This window comes from Rhincodon typus, chromosome 1, assembly GCF_021869965.1.
Source record: "Rhincodon typus isolate 14 chromosome 1, sRhiTyp1.1, whole genome shotgun sequence".
In the NCBI taxonomy this organism is placed as follows: Eukaryota; Metazoa; Chordata; class Chondrichthyes; order Orectolobiformes; family Rhincodontidae; genus Rhincodon; species Rhincodon typus.
Genome location: NC_063332.1, coordinates 9651569 through 9672764, shown reverse-complemented (window position 1 = coordinate 9672764; position 21196 = coordinate 9651569). Strand labels below are relative to the sequence as shown.

The 21196-nt window shown below is 43.8% G+C and overlaps 1 protein-coding gene across 2 annotated transcripts in view; it reads right to left on the bottom strand.

Moving 5' to 3' along the window:
- Positions 1-14906, bottom strand: part of LOC109924930 (BCL2/adenovirus E1B 19 kDa protein-interacting protein 3-like) — a 37776-nt gene extending 22870 nt beyond the window's left edge. For both annotated transcript variants that reach the window (XM_048603764.1, XM_048603755.1), the window contains exon 1: positions 14569-14906. In XM_048603764.1, coding sequence (XP_048459721.1) covers positions 14569-14605 — 37 coding nt within the window. In that variant the 5' untranslated portion in view covers positions 14606-14906. The remainder of the gene's footprint in view (positions 1-14568) is intronic.
- Positions 14907-21196: the final 6290 nt, after the last annotated feature.

Genomic DNA, 21196 nt, shown 5'->3' with positions numbered 1-21196 from the left:
GCAAATTTACTAACCCATCCTTCTACGCCCTCATCCAGGTCATTTATAAAAATGACAAACAGCAGTGGCCCCAAAACAGATCCTTGAGGTACACCACTAGTAACTGAACTCCAGGATGAACATTTCCCATCAACCACCACCCTCTGTCTTCTTACAGCTAGCCAATTTCTGATCCAAACTGCTAAATCACCCTCAATCCCATGCCTCCGTATTTTCTGCAATAGCCTACCATGGGGAACCTTATCAAACGCTTTACTGAAATCCAAATACACCACATCAACCGCTTTACCCTCATCCACCTGTTTGGTCACCTTCTCGAAGAACTCAATAAGGTTTGTGAGGCACGACCTACCCTTCACAAAACCGTGTTGACTATCCCTAATCAAATTATTCCTTTCTGGATGATTATAAATCCTATCTCTTATAATCCTTTCCAACACTTTACCCACAACCGAAGTAAGGCTCACTGGTCTATAATTACCAGGGTTGTCTCTACTCCCCTTCTTGAACAAGGGGACAACATTTGCTAGTTTCCAGTCTTCTGGCACTATTCCTGAAGACAATGATGACATAAAGATCAAAGCCAAAGGCTCTGCAATCTCCTCTCTAGCTTCCCAGAGAATCCTAGGATAAATCCCATCCGGCCCAGGGGACTTATCTATTTTCACACCTTCCAGAATTGCTAACACCTCCTCCTTATGAACCTTAATCCCGTCCAGTCTAATAGCCTGTATTCTCAGTATTCTCCTCAACTACATTGTCTTTTTCCTGCGTGAATACTGACGAAAAATATTCATTTAGCACCTCTCCTATCTCTTCAGACTCCACGCACAACTTCCCACGACTGTCCTTGACATGAAGGGCAACTTTTTTTAACACGGAGAATAGTTTGTGTGTGTAATGAACTTCCAGAGGAAGTTGTGGATGCAGGTCGTTACAATGTTTAAAAGACATTGAGGTAAGTACATGAATAAGAAATATGTGGAGGGATACGGGCCAAGCGCAGGCAGATGGGGCTAGTTTAGTTTGGTAACATGGTCAGCATGGACGGGTTGGACCGAAAGGTCCGTTTCCGCGCTGTATGACTCTACGGCCACTTTCCCCACAGTCTGCTGGTTATGTTAATGGATTAGTAATCTGGTGATTTGCATTTCCTAAGGGGTTTGTTTCCATGCTGCAAGATTCAATGACTCTATAACTCCTGTAATAAGCAAGAGTGCATTCTGCTCAGTGAGATATGGGTGACACTGTTGGGGTTGGCACCCTTGAAGAGGGTGGGTAAGCAGAAGGACAATTGTGAACCTATTGAGTTTTTACAACAATCCAGTAGTTTCTGGAGTCCCTGTTCAATACCTGCTTTTCTGGCTCTCAATGTTTAGCCCTTCTCCTCCCTTAACATCATTGATTTATGGCATGGGAAGGGTTTCAAGTCAACAGGTACCAACTGACCTCTGGAGAATAAGCTTCCCAGCCTCTGATTGAGATCAGCAATGCAGAGCAAATTCAGTTAAACAAAAAAAAAAATCAATGTCACATTAATCATGAACAACTGGTCGATCATCCTCTGCGTTTCCACTGTGCCAATCAAATGTAACTGCACCCGCATCCACCACTTCCTCTGAAAGTTCATTCCACACACAAACCATTCTCTGTTTAAAAAAATGCCCCTCATGTCCTTTTTGTATCTTTCTCCTCTCACCTTAAAAATATGCCCCCTAATCTTCAATGCCCCCACCCGAGGTAAAAGACACCTGCCATTCAACTTATCTATACCCCTCATGATTTTATAAACCTCAATAAGGTCACCCCTCCAAAACTTCACTTTATGCTACCTAACTTCACTCCCGAAGTATCCTTGCTTAATTTTGTGTCTGTTCCCTGAACCTAAACTCCATAACCAAGAGAAGACAATTCACCACCACCTTCTCAAGAGCAATTCTTTCCAGCGTTGCTTTTAAACTGTATTCAAATTCAGTTCTTTGAAGTATTTTGCCCTCTGGATCACCAGTTCAGGATTAGAAAGCTTAGACGTGTTAACAAAGCAATTCACAATGGTAAATGTTCTTCACATTTCGCACACGTCTCGACACCACACTATCTTCTCATCCCACGTAAAGCTCTCCCATCATTTATGTTCCCTTTCTCCTATTTCACTTGAAGCCTCCCACATCCCTCCACTCACCATGTCCTCTGAATTCCCCTCATTCCCCTCGCTACCCAAGACTGTCAGCCATATCTTAATCAAAAGCCTTTCTCAAGAAAGCTACAGGTTAATCCCAACCCAGAGATTTAAGCAGAAAGTGAAGGGTGTTGAGCTCGGTGCAGTACTCAGGGAGTGCTGCACTGCCAGGGGTAGTGCTTCTTAGAGGAGACACAAAATAATCGCCCTCTATGTTCTCTTGGGAGGATATAAATATCCCACAGCAATATTTTGAAGAGCAGTGGAGTTCTCCTGTGTCTTGGTCAATATTTATCCCCTCATGCTAGATCACTAAAATAGGTGATGTGGTCATATTCACATTGCTGTTTTCACATTGACTGTTGCACTTCATACATTAATAAGCAATTGTATTCTAAACAGTACTTCATTGGCTGTGAATCACTTTGGGACATCCTGTGGACAGAAAAGAACACTGAATAAATACAAGTCCTTCTTTTAAAGACTTTCAAAAGGGATGTGATACCTCACCTGATCGAATAAATACACATGACAACACACCACAAAAGTCAGTAAACAGCTGATATTTCCAAGGAGAAACAAACAGTTCATGAATTTTCACTCAAACCCACAGGCCGTGAATAAATTTACTCCTTTCATTTACCATTGTAGAAGCATTTCGTTTGCCGTGTTCTAATTGCCCCCCAAAGCAATAAAGCAAGTTTTTTTGGAGAAGGCCTATTCTTCTGGTTCTCAAAGTTTAGCCCTTCTCCCTAAATATCACTGACTGAAGGCGGGGGAAGGATTTCAGGTCAACAGGTACCATCTGACCTCTTTGCCAGTGTCTTGTTGAGGTGAACAATGCAGAACAAGTTTGGTTCAGATTTGGTTAACAAACAACACGCCTCAATGTCATATTAGTCATGAACAACTGTGCTTTTCGAAAAGAAATTACAAACTTCTAGCACTCTCTGGCTACCTAACTTCACTCCTGAAGTATCTGGCTCTGTTCCCTGATCCTGCATAACCAGGAGAAGGCAGCTCATCAAGGGCAATTAGGGAACAATAATAAATGGTGGGCCCAGCCAGCAATGCCACATCCCCAGAATGAATGAAAGAAACTTACCCAAAGTCACTCACAGACATTTTTCTGTCTACTGCTTTAACCACCTCCTCAATGATATGGAGGAGTATTGCAGGATCTCAAACATTTGCCCAAATGGCCTTATGGTTAGAGCAGTGTTGGAATAGTCAGGTCTGAACATGAAATAAAATCACAGAATCCCTACAGTGCAGATAGACTCCATTTGGCCCATTGAGTCTGCACTGACCCTCCGAACAGCAACCTACTCAGACCTACAACCCTGCATGGCGAATCCACCTAGCATCCTTGGACACTATGGGTAATTTAGCATGGCCAATCCTCCTGACCTGCACATCTATGGACTGTGGGAGAAAACTGGAGCACCTGAACGAAACACGCAGACACGGGGAGAATATGAAAACTCTGCACGGTCGCCTGAGGCTGGAATTGAACCTGTCCCTGGAGCTGTGGAGCAGTAGTGCTAACCACTAAGCCACCGGGCAATGAGGAGAAAGTATCAGGTCTCACGCCACCATCCTGCTCATGCCCCCGCCCTTTCGATATCACCTTTCTTTCAGTTCTAGCAAAGCTGGCATTCTTGCCAACATACCTTGACAACAGGTATTGACAAAGTGTCTTGTTATGATCTGGGAGGGGATGTCTGTCAGAGCTGATGATCTGGTAGCCGCTTTGGAAAGGGAAACAGATGGATACACGAAAGAGAGAATGACAAGGTTATGGCAAAAAGAAGACATTAAATCTGCAGTTCTTTCAAATAAACTGCTACAGTGCAGAAGAGCTACTGTTGCTGGAACCTTGCCATGCCTAAATGCATTAGCTTACACAATAATAGGCACTGTCCCCAAAACCACTGCCGCTGTGCATAAAGCCACTTGAGATCTTTCTACGAGACACAATTTGATCCGATAGAAGTTGATTTGTTTTATTTCTTTTCAGTCACTGCCAAAGTGGCAATGGTGTGTAATGAGTCTGAGATAAATCAACAGGCTTTAGTGAAATGGTTCAAATTGGGAATAAGCCAATATTCTCACACCCTTGTTGTTAAATTTATTTATACTGCTCGGCAGATAGCCAACTGCATCAATGATGTAATTCACACACACACACACAACATTTCAATAAATACATTTTAAAAATAGCCAAAGAGAGAGGTAGTGATGTTGAAACTGTTGGTGAATCTTTCTTTTCGAAAAGGACAAAATTCACACCACATCGCACTAACATCACGCCTTTGATGTTGTGAAGGTGCTTCACACACAAGAGGCAGAATATTCACCGCACAGAAACAGGCCATTTGGCCCATCGTCTTGTTGCCAGCTGAAAAGACAGCAATGACACAGGAACAGAAAGCGCTGGAGAAACTCAGCAGATCTGGCAGCACCTGTGCAGACAGCAACAGAGTTAAGGTTTGAAGTTGGATGTGACCCTTTTATAATCCAGAGTAGGTCCTGGTGAGAGATGTTAATGGCAGCTTCACTGAAAGCTGTGGAAAGGACCAAATTCATGGTCCAAGTTTGTTGAGCTTAATGTCGAATCCTAAAGTCTGTAAAAGGTGCTTAACCGGAAGGTGTGGAGCTATTTCTCTGGCTGGCATTGGGCTTCACGAAAGCAGGCAAGGACAGAAATGTTAACATGAGAACAAGATGTATAGAATCTCTACAGGGTGGAAGCAGGCCATTCAGCCCATCAAGTCCACAATGACCCTCCTGAAAAGCATCTCGCCCGGACCCAAACCCTCACCCTATCCCTGAAACCCTGCATTTCCCATGGCTACCCCCACCTAGCCTGCACATCCCTGGACAGTATGGGCAATTTAGCACAGCCAATCCACCTAATGGGGAATTGAAATGGCTATGCTTGCAGACAGAGCGATGGCATTCCACAAAACAATCACCCAGTTTGCGTTTGGTCTCATCGATATAAAGGAGGCCACATTGTGGGCAACAAATGCAGGAGACTAGATTGAAAGAAGCACAAGTGCTTCAACTATAAGGTGCAGTTGGGGACTTGCATAGTGAAGGGGCGAAAGGTGAATAAGCAAGCATTACACCTTGCAGGGCAAGGTGCAGTGGGAGGGAATGGGGGTGGTCTGAGAAAGTGTTAAGAGTGATGGAGGAATGGACCAGGGTTTCCCAGAGGGAGTGGTCCCTGCAGAATGCTGACAGTGCAGGGGTCAGGAAGGTGTGGCCATTGGTGGCATCTTACTGGAGGTAGCGGAAATGGTGGAGGATGCTCCTTTGATTGTAGAGTCGAGTGGGATGGTGAGTGAGGACAAAGGGAGCCTTATTGACAAAGGGAGGGAGGGGAAAGGGTAAGGGCAGAAGTATGGGGAATGGGCCAGACATAGTTAAGGGCCTTGCTCAACAGAGTGGATGTGAGGAAGTGGTGGGGATGGGGAAATCAGCAGTTGTGGAAAAAGGATGTCAAGTCAGAAGCACTGTTGTGAAATATAGCCTCGGCGCAACAGAGGCAGTTGGCACGGAGAAACTGGGAGAATAGAATGAAGTCCTTATAGGAAGCAGGGTGTGAGATAGAGGTACTTGTGGGAGTAAGTGGGTATTTAATGGATGCTGGTGGACAGCCTATCCTCAAAATGGAAGGGAAGAATCAGAGATGGACCGGGTGAAGGTGAGAGAAACTGGACACAGCACTGGCAATATCATTGACATGCTGAAGAAAGAGTTTGTGTAGGACCAGAACAAGGAGTGTTCTGCGCACCCCTCAAAAGAGACAGGCATAACTACAAGCACAGCCACACACTGGACTTGGAGAAAGTGTGACAACTTAATGGTGAAAGTGTTCATTGAGAAATTGAGCTGAGCCAGGAAGAGGACAGGGATGGTGGTAATGGATGGCAGATGCTTTGTCCTCTGTTCTAAAAGAAAAAGTGCACAGCCTTCAAACTATAGCGGCAGGAGATGAAGGTGTAGAGGAACTGGGCACTCATACTGCAGAGGAGGCAGCTAGGGCCAGGAAACAAGACATAGCTGCAATACTGTAGGGCAACAGAAGACCCACAAATTGAGTTGGGAAAAGACTGGATAAGGTGGGGGGAACAATAGAGAGTAAAGATCAGAAGAAATAAGCTCAACAGGGCAGAAACAGGCTAAAACGATGGCAGTATTGTTTATAGGTTATGGGAAGATGATAGAAGCAGGTTTGGGGGACTATGATATGGGAAGTTGTGGAAGGACTGAGGAGATGAGGACAGTGCCAATCTAGGGAACAATAGCAGATGTTCAGTGGTAGGGTCATGGCCCAATAGGCAATATGAGGAAGAGTCACAGACACTTTCTATGTCCTGTAGGTTATGAAAACTGACATGCAGGTCTTGAAAGATGCATTGAGGGTTTCTGCTTCTTTCTAACAGCAAGTTCCAGATCCCAGCCACCCTATGAGTGAAACAAATTCTGGACTGTTTCTAAAAGTAAAGGTTTAAGGAATGTCATAAAAGAAAAAGGGGGATAGAGAGGCAGAAGGTTTGGAAGAGAATTTGAGAGCTTGGAGGAGAAGTGTGGAGGGATTGAGGTGCTACAGAACTGGGAGAGAGGGTGGAAAGGGACAGAAGACGGAATAAGAGAAAAGGAGAGAGGTAGGGGAGACAGACAGAGTTGGGAGGAGTGGGCGGAGGGAGTGAGAGAGACAGAGAAAGGGGAGAGAGAGGGGGAAAGAGACAGTGTACATTCTATCCCTGCAAGTCCCCCTACTACCAGACCTATCCTACAGCCCCCCTCCCTCCTTAAGCCTCTGCAGCTTTCTTCTCCCTTATAACCGTCTTCAAGCCCTGCACAGGGGAGGAGGGGTCGGCAGGCAATCACGGCGAATGTGCTTTCCCACATCAGCCAGGCCCCAAAACCCTCCACTGACTGGAAGTTTGGATGAAATTGTTGTTTCTTAATTCCTTCATGCATCAATGGCTAGATCAGAGTTTGTTGTCTAACGCTAATTGCTTTGGAGCTACAAGCTCGCGAGACTATCTCAGAGTCAAAGACGTCTTGAGTTTGGAGTCAAGCAGGTCAGACTGCCAACAATGGCAAGTTTGTTGTCCTTTCGCAGGTTAGTTTGTATTCAATTCTCCTTGCGATAAATGATAACAATCTACCAGCTTTCCACTCACCATCCCCACCCAACACCATGAGTAAAGAACATCCACCATTTCGTCTTTAATGTGTTACCTCCTCAAAGAGCTTCAAATGATTGGTTAAACACGATTTCTCTTTCACAGAGCCACAATGACTCTGCAGATAAACCAAATGTGCTGTTATAACTAATTTCATAATAGCTTTTGGCCTTTTCCCTATCACAGCTGGCTTGCCTGTAGTATATTCTCGGAGCCCGCACAGAAGTTAAATCACTTGAAAAGTGTGCAAAGTTCCCCAAGTTGCCCATCTCCTAGGTATAGGTTGATAGAAAGCATGGACCACTATTCTACACTGAACAAGAAAGATTGTTTATTACAAATAATTACACTGTAGCTGCAGATCAACAAGTATAAACATCAGCATACAATGCTACTAATAATCTTCTTCGAAAATCCCCTTTACACATACAAACAGAGAAAGGGAAAAACACAAAACAGAGGGAAAACTGAGAAAGCAGTTCACAAGATCTGTTGAGCTTGTTCTTGCTGATCAGAAGGTTCCTTCTGAGCCTTGCTTTTACAAATGCCTACACTGGTTTGCAAGAGGCGCAGGGTGGCTGGTTCTCTTTTATAGGTCTCTGACTTATTAAGTGAAAGTCACAGCTTGCAGCAACGGCTGAAGGAAAGGTCAAGTGTTTTTTTTTCAGGTTTAAAGTTGTTTGCTCCAGAGAGCAGAGAGTTCCTGGCTGGTGGAGACCCGATAGCTTCTCTCCATATCTTCTTCCCAGTCCCAAGCTGTTCAGTTGCCTGAGAACTGATCACGTAGTGTTGGCAGGTAAATGGTCTTTGTCGTCACTGACTGGTCACTAGTCCATAGACCGATTAACTTCTTTGTTGCCAACCATCACTCCATCTGTACACCAACTGTCAATTCCAATACATCTGCAGACACTATTGTAACCCACAGCGATACAAAACACGTTCCCAATAAGCACCAAATTAGTTGCTTTCAAACCATAACTTGGTTCCTTTTAGAAGTTATTTCTCATTTCAGTTCACAATTTTAAAACACAAAAATAGTCACCATCTTCACGGTTTAACCAGCGTAAAAAAGATCAAACTTAATGCTCACTGTGGGGCAGGTCACTATGGCTCTGAGCTTCTTAGACACATAGGAACAGGAGTAGGCCATTCAACCGCTCAAACCTGTTCCACCATTCAAGTAGATCATGGTTAATCCGTGGCCTAACTCTAAATACTTGCCTTTGGCTCATACTTTCATGCTTTTGCTTAACAAAAGTATATAGGGGCAGCACGGTGGCTCAGTGGTTAGCACTGCTGCCTCACAATGCCAGGGACCTGGGGGTTCGATTCCCCATCGGGCAACTGTCTGTGTGGAGTTTGCATGTTCTCCCCATGTCTGCATGTGTTTCCTCAAGGTACTCCAGTTTCCTCCCACAGTCCAAAGATGTGCAGGTTTGGTGGATTGACCATGCTAAATTGCCCATAGTGTTCAGGGATGTGTAGATTAGGTAGGTTTGGGGAATGGGTTTGGGTAGGACTCTCTGAGGGTAGGTGTGGTCTTGTTGGGCCGAAGGGCCTGTTTCCACACTGGAGGGATTCTATGAATAAAAAAGACTATGAATATATCTAGTTCTAAAATTAACAACTGATCCAGCATCTACTGTCATTTGTGGAAGAGGGTTCCAAACCTTGAGTGACATTTGTATGTAGAAGTGCTTCCTATTAACTCTCCTGACCTGGCCCTAATTCTCAGACTATAACCCTAGTTTTAGAATTCCCAACCAGTGGAAATATTTTATCTTTATCTATCCTAGACTTCCTGAAGAAAGTTTGTTCCTCTCTGTGGGAGGCCCAACTGGTTTAGCATCTGGTGAGGAAGGAAGACCATTGCATTGGAAGGTCTGTCTTCGAATAATGATGAAAGTAGCAGCCATGGTTTTTGAGGACAGTCTCTTTGGAATGCCCTGCCTATAACAATTCCAACACCTCTTTGGAGCAACCCTTGGATGGAATTAGGCATGAGGCTTACCGTGAAGCTGGGACAGCAAGGCCTGGATCTGTACCCGAAACAACAAATGCTGGAGATCACAGTGGGTCAGACAGCAGCTACGGAGAGAAAGCAAGCTAATGTTTCGAGTCTAGATGACTCTTCATCAGAGCTCTGTGCTGTGATCTTCAACATCTTTTGTTTCCAGTGCAGATTCCAGCATCCGCCATGATTCGCTCCTGGATCTGTACTCGCTGTGCAGAGATCTGTTCAACCTGTCTCTTCATTCTGAGGTTTACACTGATAATTACCATCCTGACAGAACCCTCTTCCCTCATCTTAGGAGTCCATTCTTTCCCCAAGATCTGGGGATGATGCGATCCTGTGCTTGAAATAAAGATAATTGAGGTTTGTCACTATTAAGTCTCCTCTCACTGCTTCCACATGGCAGGTCTTCAGTATCTGTCTCTGCTGATTCGTAAAGAGGGATACAGGAGGATGATGCGACTGAACAACTTTGACACCTATAGGAACACGGAGACAAGCTCCTCCCAGTCAGCTTGCTTGCATTCATAAAACCTTGGCCATAGTTGTATCAGGCTCCTCCTGCCCCTTATAGGTACATCAAAGATCTGCTGAGAACTTCTTTGAACATCCCTAACCTCTTCCCCATACTTCATCAAGGGCTTTGCTGTACAGATGTTCCATCACTCACACTGAGGTCCCCGCTGCATATCCTCAATCCAATCTTCCATCGCTGGATTATTGGGTGTTTCTGGTCTGCCCCTGAATCTTGCTCGTCTCGTAGTCCTGACAAATAGAATATCCGATCAGGAATGATGCTTTATCGTTCTGTAGCATCAAGGGAAAGCACATGGAGAATTCCTGTCTATGTTGGACAATTACCTAAGCTCCTAATGATTCCAAACAAAAACTGAAATTGCTGGGAAAACGTAGCGGACCTGGCACTGTGAGGCAACAGTGCTAACCACTGAACCACTGAGCCACCCTCCCTCTGCTGAAATTTGGTAAGTTCTGCTGAGTTTCTCCTACTATTTCCATTTTTTTTCTGATTCCCAATATCTGCAGTTCTTTGTTTTTTTTCTCTCTCTAACAAACCCACTTCAGCCTCCCTCAGTTAAGTTACCTTGAGAGTTTCAGCTCCTCTGCCATCTTGGCCAAGCAACTTTCAAACTCTTCCACCATGACTCGATGCTGCAGAATCCTGCTATCTATGCCAGAAATTTAACTAGAACTACAAACACACGGAAGACCCAAAAAGCATGGAATAGTGATTTGTTTTGCACTAGCATTACAATGAAGAGAATTTAAGGTGAAAAAATATAAGTATTTCCAGTGTATACATGGAATAAAACCTGTGGTTGACATGGGGTTGAGAAATCCCTTGTCTCAGCTCTTTCTTCCCATTTGCCCTGCTCCCCACAAAGACAGTGTATTTTCCAAACAGACTTCATTCAAATCGTCAGCTGCCCTCCCTCACTGTCGCCGCCTGCTGGTGGAGGTTCTGCCACAACTGCTCGAGCTCCCCTGCTCGGCACCTTCCCACGCTGTTGACACGTGACACTGGAGGCTCCATTACACCAGGTTCCCCTTTAAAATGCAACCGTCTTATTTACTGCAACTAAATGTATTTATGTCAATGGAGTACGCATTCTTACTACTCCCTTTCTGAAGAAGGTCCCAACCCGAAACATCACCTTTCCTGCACCTCTGATGCTGCCTGGCCTGCTGTGTTCCTCCAGCTCCACAATGTGTTGCCTCTTGAATTCCCTATTTGATTTACTGGCACCTCTCTTATATTTATGACTGGTTGTTTCAGTATCCCCATAAGTAAGAGCATATTCTCTACGTTAATCTTACCAAACACTTGCATGATCTGATAAATCGGGACATGCACAGCACCCCCACCCACCCTTTTCTACAGCAAACAGCCCGAGCCTGTTCACTTTATTGCTGACAGGTATAAAATGTCTCCGTTCAGGTAGAATATTCAGAGCAACAGATAGACAAATACCCCACTGCACGCTGTTCCTGAACAATAAAACTGTTGTTCATTTCAGATATTTGCTTGATGAACCTTGAAGAACAGGTCAACTGCAAACAACAGACAGTAAATGATGAGTTAGTTATGCAAAGGGTTGTAAAAGGCTATAGCATTGGAGAGTTCAGAGATCATAAATCATGAGTAAGAGAAATCACTGAGTAAAAACATTAGTGCAACTTTACAGTCTCCAGATAAGATGGTTAAAGGAGATCTCACAGAAGTAAATAAAGTTACATGGCCCCGACAAGGCAATCTCATGTTATTACTCCAAACAGAAACCAATAGGGACAAGGCAAATTAGTACAAGAGTATTTTCAGATGATGTTGACAGGGAGAACTCCGTAGAAACCACCATGGCAACAGATAGCACAGAGGCTGACTATTCAGCCCATCATGCCTATGCCAGCTCTTTGTTAAACAGCAAGTCAATTAATCCCACTCCACCCCCTCTCTCCAAACCCCTGCAAAGTTTTTTTTCACATGTATATGCATCAAGTTGTCACTTAAGATATTCATAAATATTAACAGGGCATATCAACATGCATTCCCTGTCATATTTCCCCAAATTTTTCAAACGAGCAATTATATTTTACAGAGAAGGGTTCCTCAGCAATGGATTGGCACGGGAGACAAAATATATATAACTAAAGACTGGGTTCATCAGTCAGACTTGAAAAATAACTCGAAACACCCCCCTTTCTGACCTATAACCTAAAGAAGCAGTAAACTCTGATCTCACGCACTGTTTGCTTAACAGCTATTAGACTGTGTTATCTCAGAGAGATACAACTTCATACCATTCGACAGATTAACAGGTTTTCTGATCTGCTGCAAGCAGTTGCACAGAATATCTGCTATCAGTACAGAATATCGTGCAACACTCTACATACACAGCACTGCAGCTGTCAAGATTTTCTCTCCAATGTAAACCTGATATCACCACATCACAAACAGGATCAGAAGAAACAGGAGCAGGACAAGGACATTCAGCCCATCAAACCTGCTCTGCTATTTAATATGATTATGGCTGATCTAAACGTAGCCCTGATACCAGTTTCTTACCTCCTTGCTCCCATAACCCTTGACTCTGTTTAAGACGAAAACTCTTTTTAGCGCAGTCTTGAATACATTTAATGACTGCTCACTGGGGAAGAGACTATCAACTCTCTGATTGAAGACATTCCTCCTTATCCCCATTGGAAATGGGAAATACCTTACTCTTAAATCATGCCCCTTTGTTCTAGATTCTCTTTTGGAGGGGGAAAATTCAGCACCCATGAAATAAACTGACATAATCTTATATATTTCAACACAATCACCTTGCATTCTACCAAACACCAACGGGCAAAGGCTCAGCCTTTCATTGGACAGCCATATCGGACCATACAGGATGGACCATTAGCCAGCGAAACCCATGTCATAGAGTCATACAGCATGGAAACAGTCACTTTGGTCCAACCAGCTCATCCCAACCATGTTCCCAAACTAAACTAGTCACACCTGCCTGCGCTTGGCCTCCAAACATTTCTTATTCGTGTACTTACCCAAATGGCTTTTAAACATTGTAACTGTACCCGCGTCCACCACTTCCTCTGGAAGTTCATTCCATACACCAACGACTCTTTGCGTAAAAAAAATTGCCTCTCATGTCTTTTTTAAATTTTTCTCCTCTCACCTTAAAAGTATGCTCCCTAGTCTTGAAACCTTGAAAAGCCACCTACCATTCCCTTTGTCTATATCCTTCTTTATTTTGTAAACCTCTATCACTTTGCCTCTCAATCTCATGTCCTGTGAACGAATAATAAAAAAATGCTACTCTGGGAAGAAGCATATGCTCCCTCTTGTATCCTTGTGTATATACAGAGCAGTACCACTTTATTTCAGAAAACCTGGATCGAGCTTTCCCATCCAAGCATCAATTGAGTAGCATGTACCTCTGAGTCACTAAGTCCTACCCATCAGACCTGAGCACGACGTCTTTAAAGGAACCTCATCGAGACTTGGCTATTGTTTACTCCTTGATCAACATATTACAAGGCAAACTGTTTGTCATTCCACCAGCTCATTTGTTGGACCTAACATATGTGCTAAAATGTAACCTATTTCCTACATTACAACTGGATTGGCTATGCTAAATTGCACTGTGGTATTCAAAGATGTGCAGGCTAGGTGGATCAGCCATGGGAAATACAGGGCTACAAAGACAGGGGAGGGTGGGTGGTGTAGGTCTGCGAGAGACGCTCTTCTGAGGGTTGGTGTTGTCTCAATGGGCCAAATAGCCTGCTTCCACACTGTAGGGATTCTCTGATTCTATTGCTGCACTTCAGAAGTAAGAAAAGGTAAAGTCACCATAGTCATACTAGACTGTAGGGCTGCTCTCTCATGACAGAGAAACGACTGTTGGTGGTTTATCCAGAGGGTCACCATGCCATAGGTGAGGGGAGAGGTTAAGGAAGGAGTGTCCTTTATGGTAAACTCAGCCAATGGCATAATTGAACCCATACTGTTGGTAGCACTCTGTGTTGCAAACTGAGCTCGCCGACCCCCAACTTCAAAAGTAGAGTGTTTTGGGATGTCAGGAGGTCATTGGAGGGGTGGTGTCTATATGGAAAGAAGTATCAGCTCTTTCCCTGAAGGAACACTGTCGCTTTAAATTATCCAGTGCCCAGCCCCTTCAGCTCTGCTGTCAGCCTCTCGCCCATTCATAAAGATGCCAGCAGCCGGAAAGCAACGGTAGCACAGCCGAACAACGACCCAGTCATTTCACCCCTGTCAGATTCAATTCACCACAGGAAAACACATGCACAATTCAGAAAACGCACCAGTCAATTCACATGAAAAAGTGCGTGAATGCAAAATAACCAGCAAGATAGACTGGAAGGAAAATGTATTTGGTAATTTAAATCTCCATAACATTTGAACACCCCGAATCGAAATATTAACTGCAAATCAAAAAGACGGTTTTTTTAAATGAGGCACAAAAATGCTCAAATAAGCGTCTTGTCACCGCGGCAACAAAGATATCAATTGTCTGTCCTCACAAGGATGCTCGTAACTGAAAGCAGCAACAACACTGAACAATATTAAGTACAAAACCGCACCATTAGGTCTAACAACGAGCTCCTCTGGAGTAGTTTGCAATACTCACCATGTAAGCTCTCGTCTTCTACAATGGAAACTGACATTTTAAGTCTTTTTTTTCCTGTCTCTCTCCCACAAACACAATTTTTTTTTTGCTCCTATCTTCTAAAATGTTTTCTCTTTATAGTCGGTCAATCAAGTAGGGACCAGAAAGCTGGTGGTGTTCTCTAATAATGTGCCTTTTTCCCACTCTGCTTTACCCTTCTGTTTCTCTCCCCAACCCAGTCGGTTCAGCTCTTTCCTTCTCTCTGTGTTTCTCTGCTTTTCTGTCCTTCTGCCCGCGATCTGCCGAAGCATTTACTCAAAAAAAAGAACGTGCAAATATGCACGTCAGTGCCTGCTCTGCTCAGCTCCAATGATCATGTGAGCTTTCTGTGTGAGCAGCTATGTAAACAAAGAGCTAAGGGAACGTCTTCCAATAGCCCTGCCACTCCAACAAAAAAAACCTTCAGCCTTGAAGTAACATTAGGCACCGCAAGGAATTTACATTTTTTGTTCAAACATCAAGGGTCAGTTCCAGAAATGTAGGTAATGAGACGGTGCAAAATAGATTTGTAATAAAAACCTGAAGAACTGCGGATGCTGTAAATCAGGAACAAAAACGAAAACAAAGTTGCTGGAGAAGCTCAGCATCTGTGAAGGTAAAAACAGAGTTAACGTTTCGGGGACCCTGTTTTTACCTTCACAGATGCTGCCAGACCTGCTGAGCTTCTCCAGCAACTTTGTTTTTGTTTTTGTTCAAAATAGATTTGTGTTGCCTGGATTAGCTTGAAAGAGAGATTGGACAAACTTGGATGGTTTTCGCAAGGTTTGGAGGCTGAAGGGGGCGACCTAGTAGAAGGATATAAAATTGTGACAGGTGTGGATAGTCAGCGTCTATTTCCCAGAGTGGAAGTACCAAATATTAGGGTGCAAGGGGGAAAGTTTAATGTGCAAGGCAACTTTTCTTTCACAGAGCACAGTAGGTGCCTGGGAAGCACTGCCATGGGAGGGGGTAGAGGCAAATAGGATAGCAATGTTTAAGAGGCGTTTAGACTGAAATATGCACAGGCAGGGTATAGAGCCATACAGAACATGCAGGCAGATGGGATGAGTTTATAGAGTTACATCATGGTCGGAACAGATATGGTGGGCCAAAGCGCCTGTTCCTGTGCTGTACTGTTCTATTTTCTATATTCTATGAGACAGATGGTCAAATTGTATCGTGTAAAGTTCCTTCAGGGTGATTGACAGGGTAGGTCCCAAATCAGCATTAAGTTATTAAGCGTAATTAAAACAGAGATGGATAGCTGCTTGATTATTAAGGGGAGCAAAGGTTACAGGGAGAAGGCAGGAGAATGGGGTTGAGAAGCATCTCAGCCATGCTGGAATGGTGGAGTAGATTGAATTGGCCAAATGGTCTAATTCTGCTCTTATATCTTATGGTGAATGGCATGAGAAATAAATTGGTCACAGCATGGGAAGTGATATCCTAGTGGTATTGTCACTGGCCTATTGACCCAGACAATGTCCTGGGGATCTGGGTTTGAATCCCACCATGACAGATGGTGAAATTTCAATTCACTAAAAATCTGGAATTACGGTTTTACTGATGACTGTGAGTCCATTGTCGATTATCAGAAAAACACATCTAGTTCAGTAGTGCCCTTTAGGGAAGGAAACTGCCATCCTTACCTGGTCTGGCCTACATGTGGCACCAGATCCACAGCAATGTGGTTGACTCTTAACTGCAGTCTGGGCAATTAGGGATGGGCAATAAATGTTGGCCTAAACAGCGATGCCCTCATCCCGTTAATGAATAAAAAAAATTACCCCTTCAAAGAGCTTCCCACCCAAAACCCAACCCCATAACCCTGCATTTTCTGTGGCCAATCCACCTAACCTGCACATCTTTGGACTGTGGGAGGAAACCGGAGCACCCAGAGGAAACCCACGGAGACATGGGGAGAATATGCAAACTCCACACATTCACTCGAGGATAGCACAGAACTCAGGTCCCTGGCGCTGTGAGGCAACAGTGCTAATCACTGAGCCACCGTGCCATCCTCCCTCTGCTGAAATTTGGTAGGTTCTGTTGTTCCATAAAAGTTCTGGTAAATTGGTCAAACTGACCAGCATCTGTGTGAATAGTGAGTTTCAATGGGCTAATCAGTCATGAGAGAAACCCTGTTCCCATCTGGTGACCTCAACTATATCTGTTTCATAGAATGTTGGCCTTCATTTCAAAGGGAATGGAATATAAAAGTAGAAAGATTTTGCTGAGATTATACCAGGCAGGAGTCAGACCACATCTGGAATCTATGAATAGAATTTCAATACTGGCTTTGGAGGCAGTCCAGCGAACTTTCACTTGTCTGATCTCAGGTATGGAAGGATTGTCTTATGAGCAGACGTTGAGTGGGTTTCGCCTGTACTGGTTGGAGTATAGAAGAACGAGAGGTGACCTTATTAAAACATGGTGGCTCAGTGGTTAGCGCTGCTGCCTCACAGCGCCAGGGACCTGGGTTCGATCCCACCCCCAGGTGACTGTCTGTATGAAGTTTGCACTTTCTCCCCGTGTCTGCATGAGTTTCCTCTGGGTGCTCCGGTTTCCTCCCACAGTCCTAAGATGTGCAGGCTAGGTGGATTGGCCGTGCTAAATTGCCTGTAGTGTTCAGGGATGTGTAGATTAGGTGGGTTATAGGGGGAATGGGTCGGGGTGGGATGTTCTGAGGGTCAGTGTGGACTTGTTGGGCTGAAGGGCCTGGTTCCACACTGTAGGGATTCTATGATGATAATACAAGATTCTTAGGGGGTTTGACTGAGTAAATTCAAAGAGATTGTTGCCCCTTGTGTGAGGGTCTACGACGAGAGGACATTATCTCAGAGTAAGGGGTTAGACATGCAAGTCAGAGATGAGGAAGAATTTCTTCTGTCAGTGAATCTGTGGAATTCTTTACCACTCAGGGCCATCAAGACTGGGTTGTTAAGTATATTCAAGGCTGAGGTAGATCATTAATCAGTAAATGAACTGAGAATTGTAAGGAAAAGGCAGGAACGTGGAGTTGAAGGTTATCAGGTCAGCCATGATCTCAATGTTGAAGCAGAGTCAATGGGCTGAATGTCTTACTTCCCCTCCAATGTTTCATGGTCTTTTCACATGGGCTCAGCAGCCCCAAATATAATCAGCTGACTCAGCACAGAATGAGATCAGTTTAAATTGATCTGCATGAGGAAGTGCCATATCAGATTAGATCATCAGTTTAAAGAGACAGTTACTGCCCACCGTGATCTAAAAAGTATATTCGCAGTATAATTTAGTAATAACAGTGCAGCAATGTAGAACCTTCATAACCTTACTAAGAAATGAACACTCAAAACCAACAATATGAACTTGGTCTGAAAACTGGACATTTTAGAATGTTACTTAATATACCTGGACAATTCAGTTACCCAAGCCATCTTCCACTTCATCTGGAGGACTAAGATGGACCGTGTCCACAGGGACACCATGTACAAAACTCTGGATCGCGGGGGGAAGAATGTACCCAATGCTGCCCTCATCCCGATGGTCACCTTTGTGTGTGGCTGCATCAAGTGTCACCATGCACTGAGGGTCTACCTGTCCCTGGTGTCATGATGGATGGGACCGGCCTCGTTGCAGTGGAACACTTGAAGTAGTTGGACCATTCCCTATCACCTGTCCTTTGTGGAGAAAATTACAAAGCTAAACATCTTTGACCATAAGTCCATCAGGACGTGGTGGTTAGGAAGTGGCCAGCATATAATGTCTTCAAGAGCCTGCAGGAGAAGGAGAGGGTGGAACCTGTTCCCTGAGTAGACTGTCAAAGTCATTTGGCAGAATGCCTCACCACCAGAACTTTTCAACAAGCACCAAGAGATCATTTGATTGGTGGTGAGAAGGGCACTACCTGTGAGAACCTTTTGGTACGCCCAGACTCTCTGCACTACTGCATACTATGATACAGGTGGTTGTTGGGGGTGGGGGAGTGGTGGCTGGGGTGAGACTATCACATATCTCCTTCTGGAATGTGCCTTTGCAAGGGAGGTCTGGAGGAAGATGCAGTGTTTTTTTTTGTCAAGGTTCATTCCAAACAGTTCTGTAATGCAGAACTCTGTGCTCTACAATCTGTTCCATAGGACATACACTGAGACAAACATCGACTGTGCCTAGAGGACCATCAACTTGGTGAAAGATGCTCTTTGGTCTGCCTGAAATTTATTGGCTTTCCAGAGCACGAAGTTGACCTTGACCAAGTGTTGGAGACTGGCATATTCCAAGGCCCAGGACCATGTGCTGAGGAACGCACTAAAGCTTAAAGCAGCGGCAGGCAAGGGTGCAGACCACTGTCTTAGGTCTTTCTACCAAAGGTCTTTCTGCTCAGTTAGTAGACCCTCTCGGTGCATCAAATATATGTAATTATAGTCTTGTACAAGGAAGAGATGTCTTTGGTTTGTATTTTGGATAGAGTCCGGTGTTTGTTTGTTTCTTCACATGCTACTGTACAGAACCAAACTGCTTTCGGGCCTTGCCACATCCCATGACTGAATAAAAAAGTCTTCTACACTTCAGTCAAGTCACCCTTTACTCTTTTAAACTCCAATGGAAACAAGTCCAGCCTTGCCAACATTTCCTCATAAAACATCCTGCTCATTGCAGGTGTCAATCTAGTAAGCCTCCTCTGAGCTGACTCCAACAGAATTATGTCATTTCTCAAATAAGGAGACCAAAACTGCACACAGTGTACGAAAGTGGTCTCACCAATGCCCTATATAGCTGAAGCACAACATCCTTACTTTTATATTCAATTCCTCTCGTAATAAAAGAGAGTTTACAACAGTGAGGGGTGACGACTGAAGTCTGGAAGGCATTTTTATTCACTCATGGAATGTGGGTGCCACTGGCAAGGCCAGCTTTCATCACCCATCCCTAGTTCCCCTTTGATAAAACTGAGTAACTTGCTCGACCATTTCAGAGGGCAAACCATGAAACAGCTAACAAGCCCAATACCCCCATCCATCACCAGTCTGAATTGTCCAGATTTTTTTTCTCTATTTCAAAAATATACTTTATTCATAAAATATCTTTATATACCTTATCCCTAAAGCAAAAACCAAAACCTGTTCTGAGAAAGGGTCACAGGACCCGAAACGTTAACTCTGTTTTCCCCTTCGCAGATGCTACCAGACCAGCTGAGCTTTTCCAGCAACTTTGTTTTTGTCCCTAAAGCAGTTGGTTTTGTATGGTAGCATGTGAAGAAACAGACAAACACCTATCCAACAAACAAACCAAAGACATCTCTCACTTGTACAAGTCTATATTTACATATATTATTAATCTTCTTCATTGCATGCTGTACATGAATACTTAACCCTTTGTCATGCACTAGAACATCTAAATCTCTCCAGTGCCCTGTATTTATGTAGTTGTTCTCCATTTAAGTAACACTCTGCTTTTACATTCTTTCTTCCAAAGTAAAACAGTTTCACATTTTCTTACATTATACACTGCCAGATTTTTACCCACACACTCAACCTGTCTATATCCATCAGCATCCATCTTATACCCTCTTCACAGTGTATATTCCTACCTATCTTGGTATCATCTGCAAATTTAGCTGCCATGCCTTCGCACTCACCGGTAAGTCATTCATGTAAATTAAGGCCCCAACACCAACCCCTGTGAGATTCCATACATCGCAGCCTGTCAATCAGACCAAAAAAATCTTTTTTCTTTAATCTCGGTTTTCTGCCAGTTAACCAATCTTCTACCCATTAAATAAAATCAAAATACTGAGAATGCTAGAAATCTGAAAAAAAAATAGAAAATACTGGTGAAACTCAAGAGGTCCGATGGCATCTGTGGAGAGAAAAACAGAGCTAATATTTCAAGTCCATTATGCATCCTCTACAGAACTCAGAACTGTGTTCAGAAGTCAAATAAGATTCGAAATGTTAAGTCCGTTTCTCTCTTCATAGATGCTGTTAATTTTCTATCCATGCTATCCATGACATCATAAACTCTTATTTTCGACAATAACCTTTGGTGTAGCACTTTATAAAATGTCTTCTGGAAGTCCAAGCACAGTACCTCTACTGGCTCTCCTTTATCCACAGTATAAGATGTTCCTTCAAAAATGAGCATTGCTGACAAAGAAAAGACATCTTGTTGAAGCTTTTCATCTTGCACTAATCAGTATAATGCACAAAAATGCCAGTTAAAGGGAAAAACATTTGGACTACATGAAAAGAAAGTGCTAAACAGTTGGCCAGTGGCCTCTGATTAGTCAAGGTGATGACATGAAGAATGCACCTGTTAGTGCTGATTGACAGTTAACTGCCAAACTTTAATTAAATTGGCTGACTGACAGAAAGCAGAGTAGGGGTATAATGGGACCTTTTTCAGGATGACAGCCAGTGACTAGTGGAGTTCTGCAGGGATATGCATTGAGATCACAACTGTTCACATTATATATTAATGTTTGGACAATGGAATTGAGGGCATTGTTGCTAAATTTGCAGATGACGCAAAGACGTGGAGGTACACATAGCGTTAAGGAAGAGGGGGGCTGCAGAAGGCTTTGGAGAGGCTAGGAAAGTGGGCAAAGAAGTGACAGATGGAATACAATGTGGCA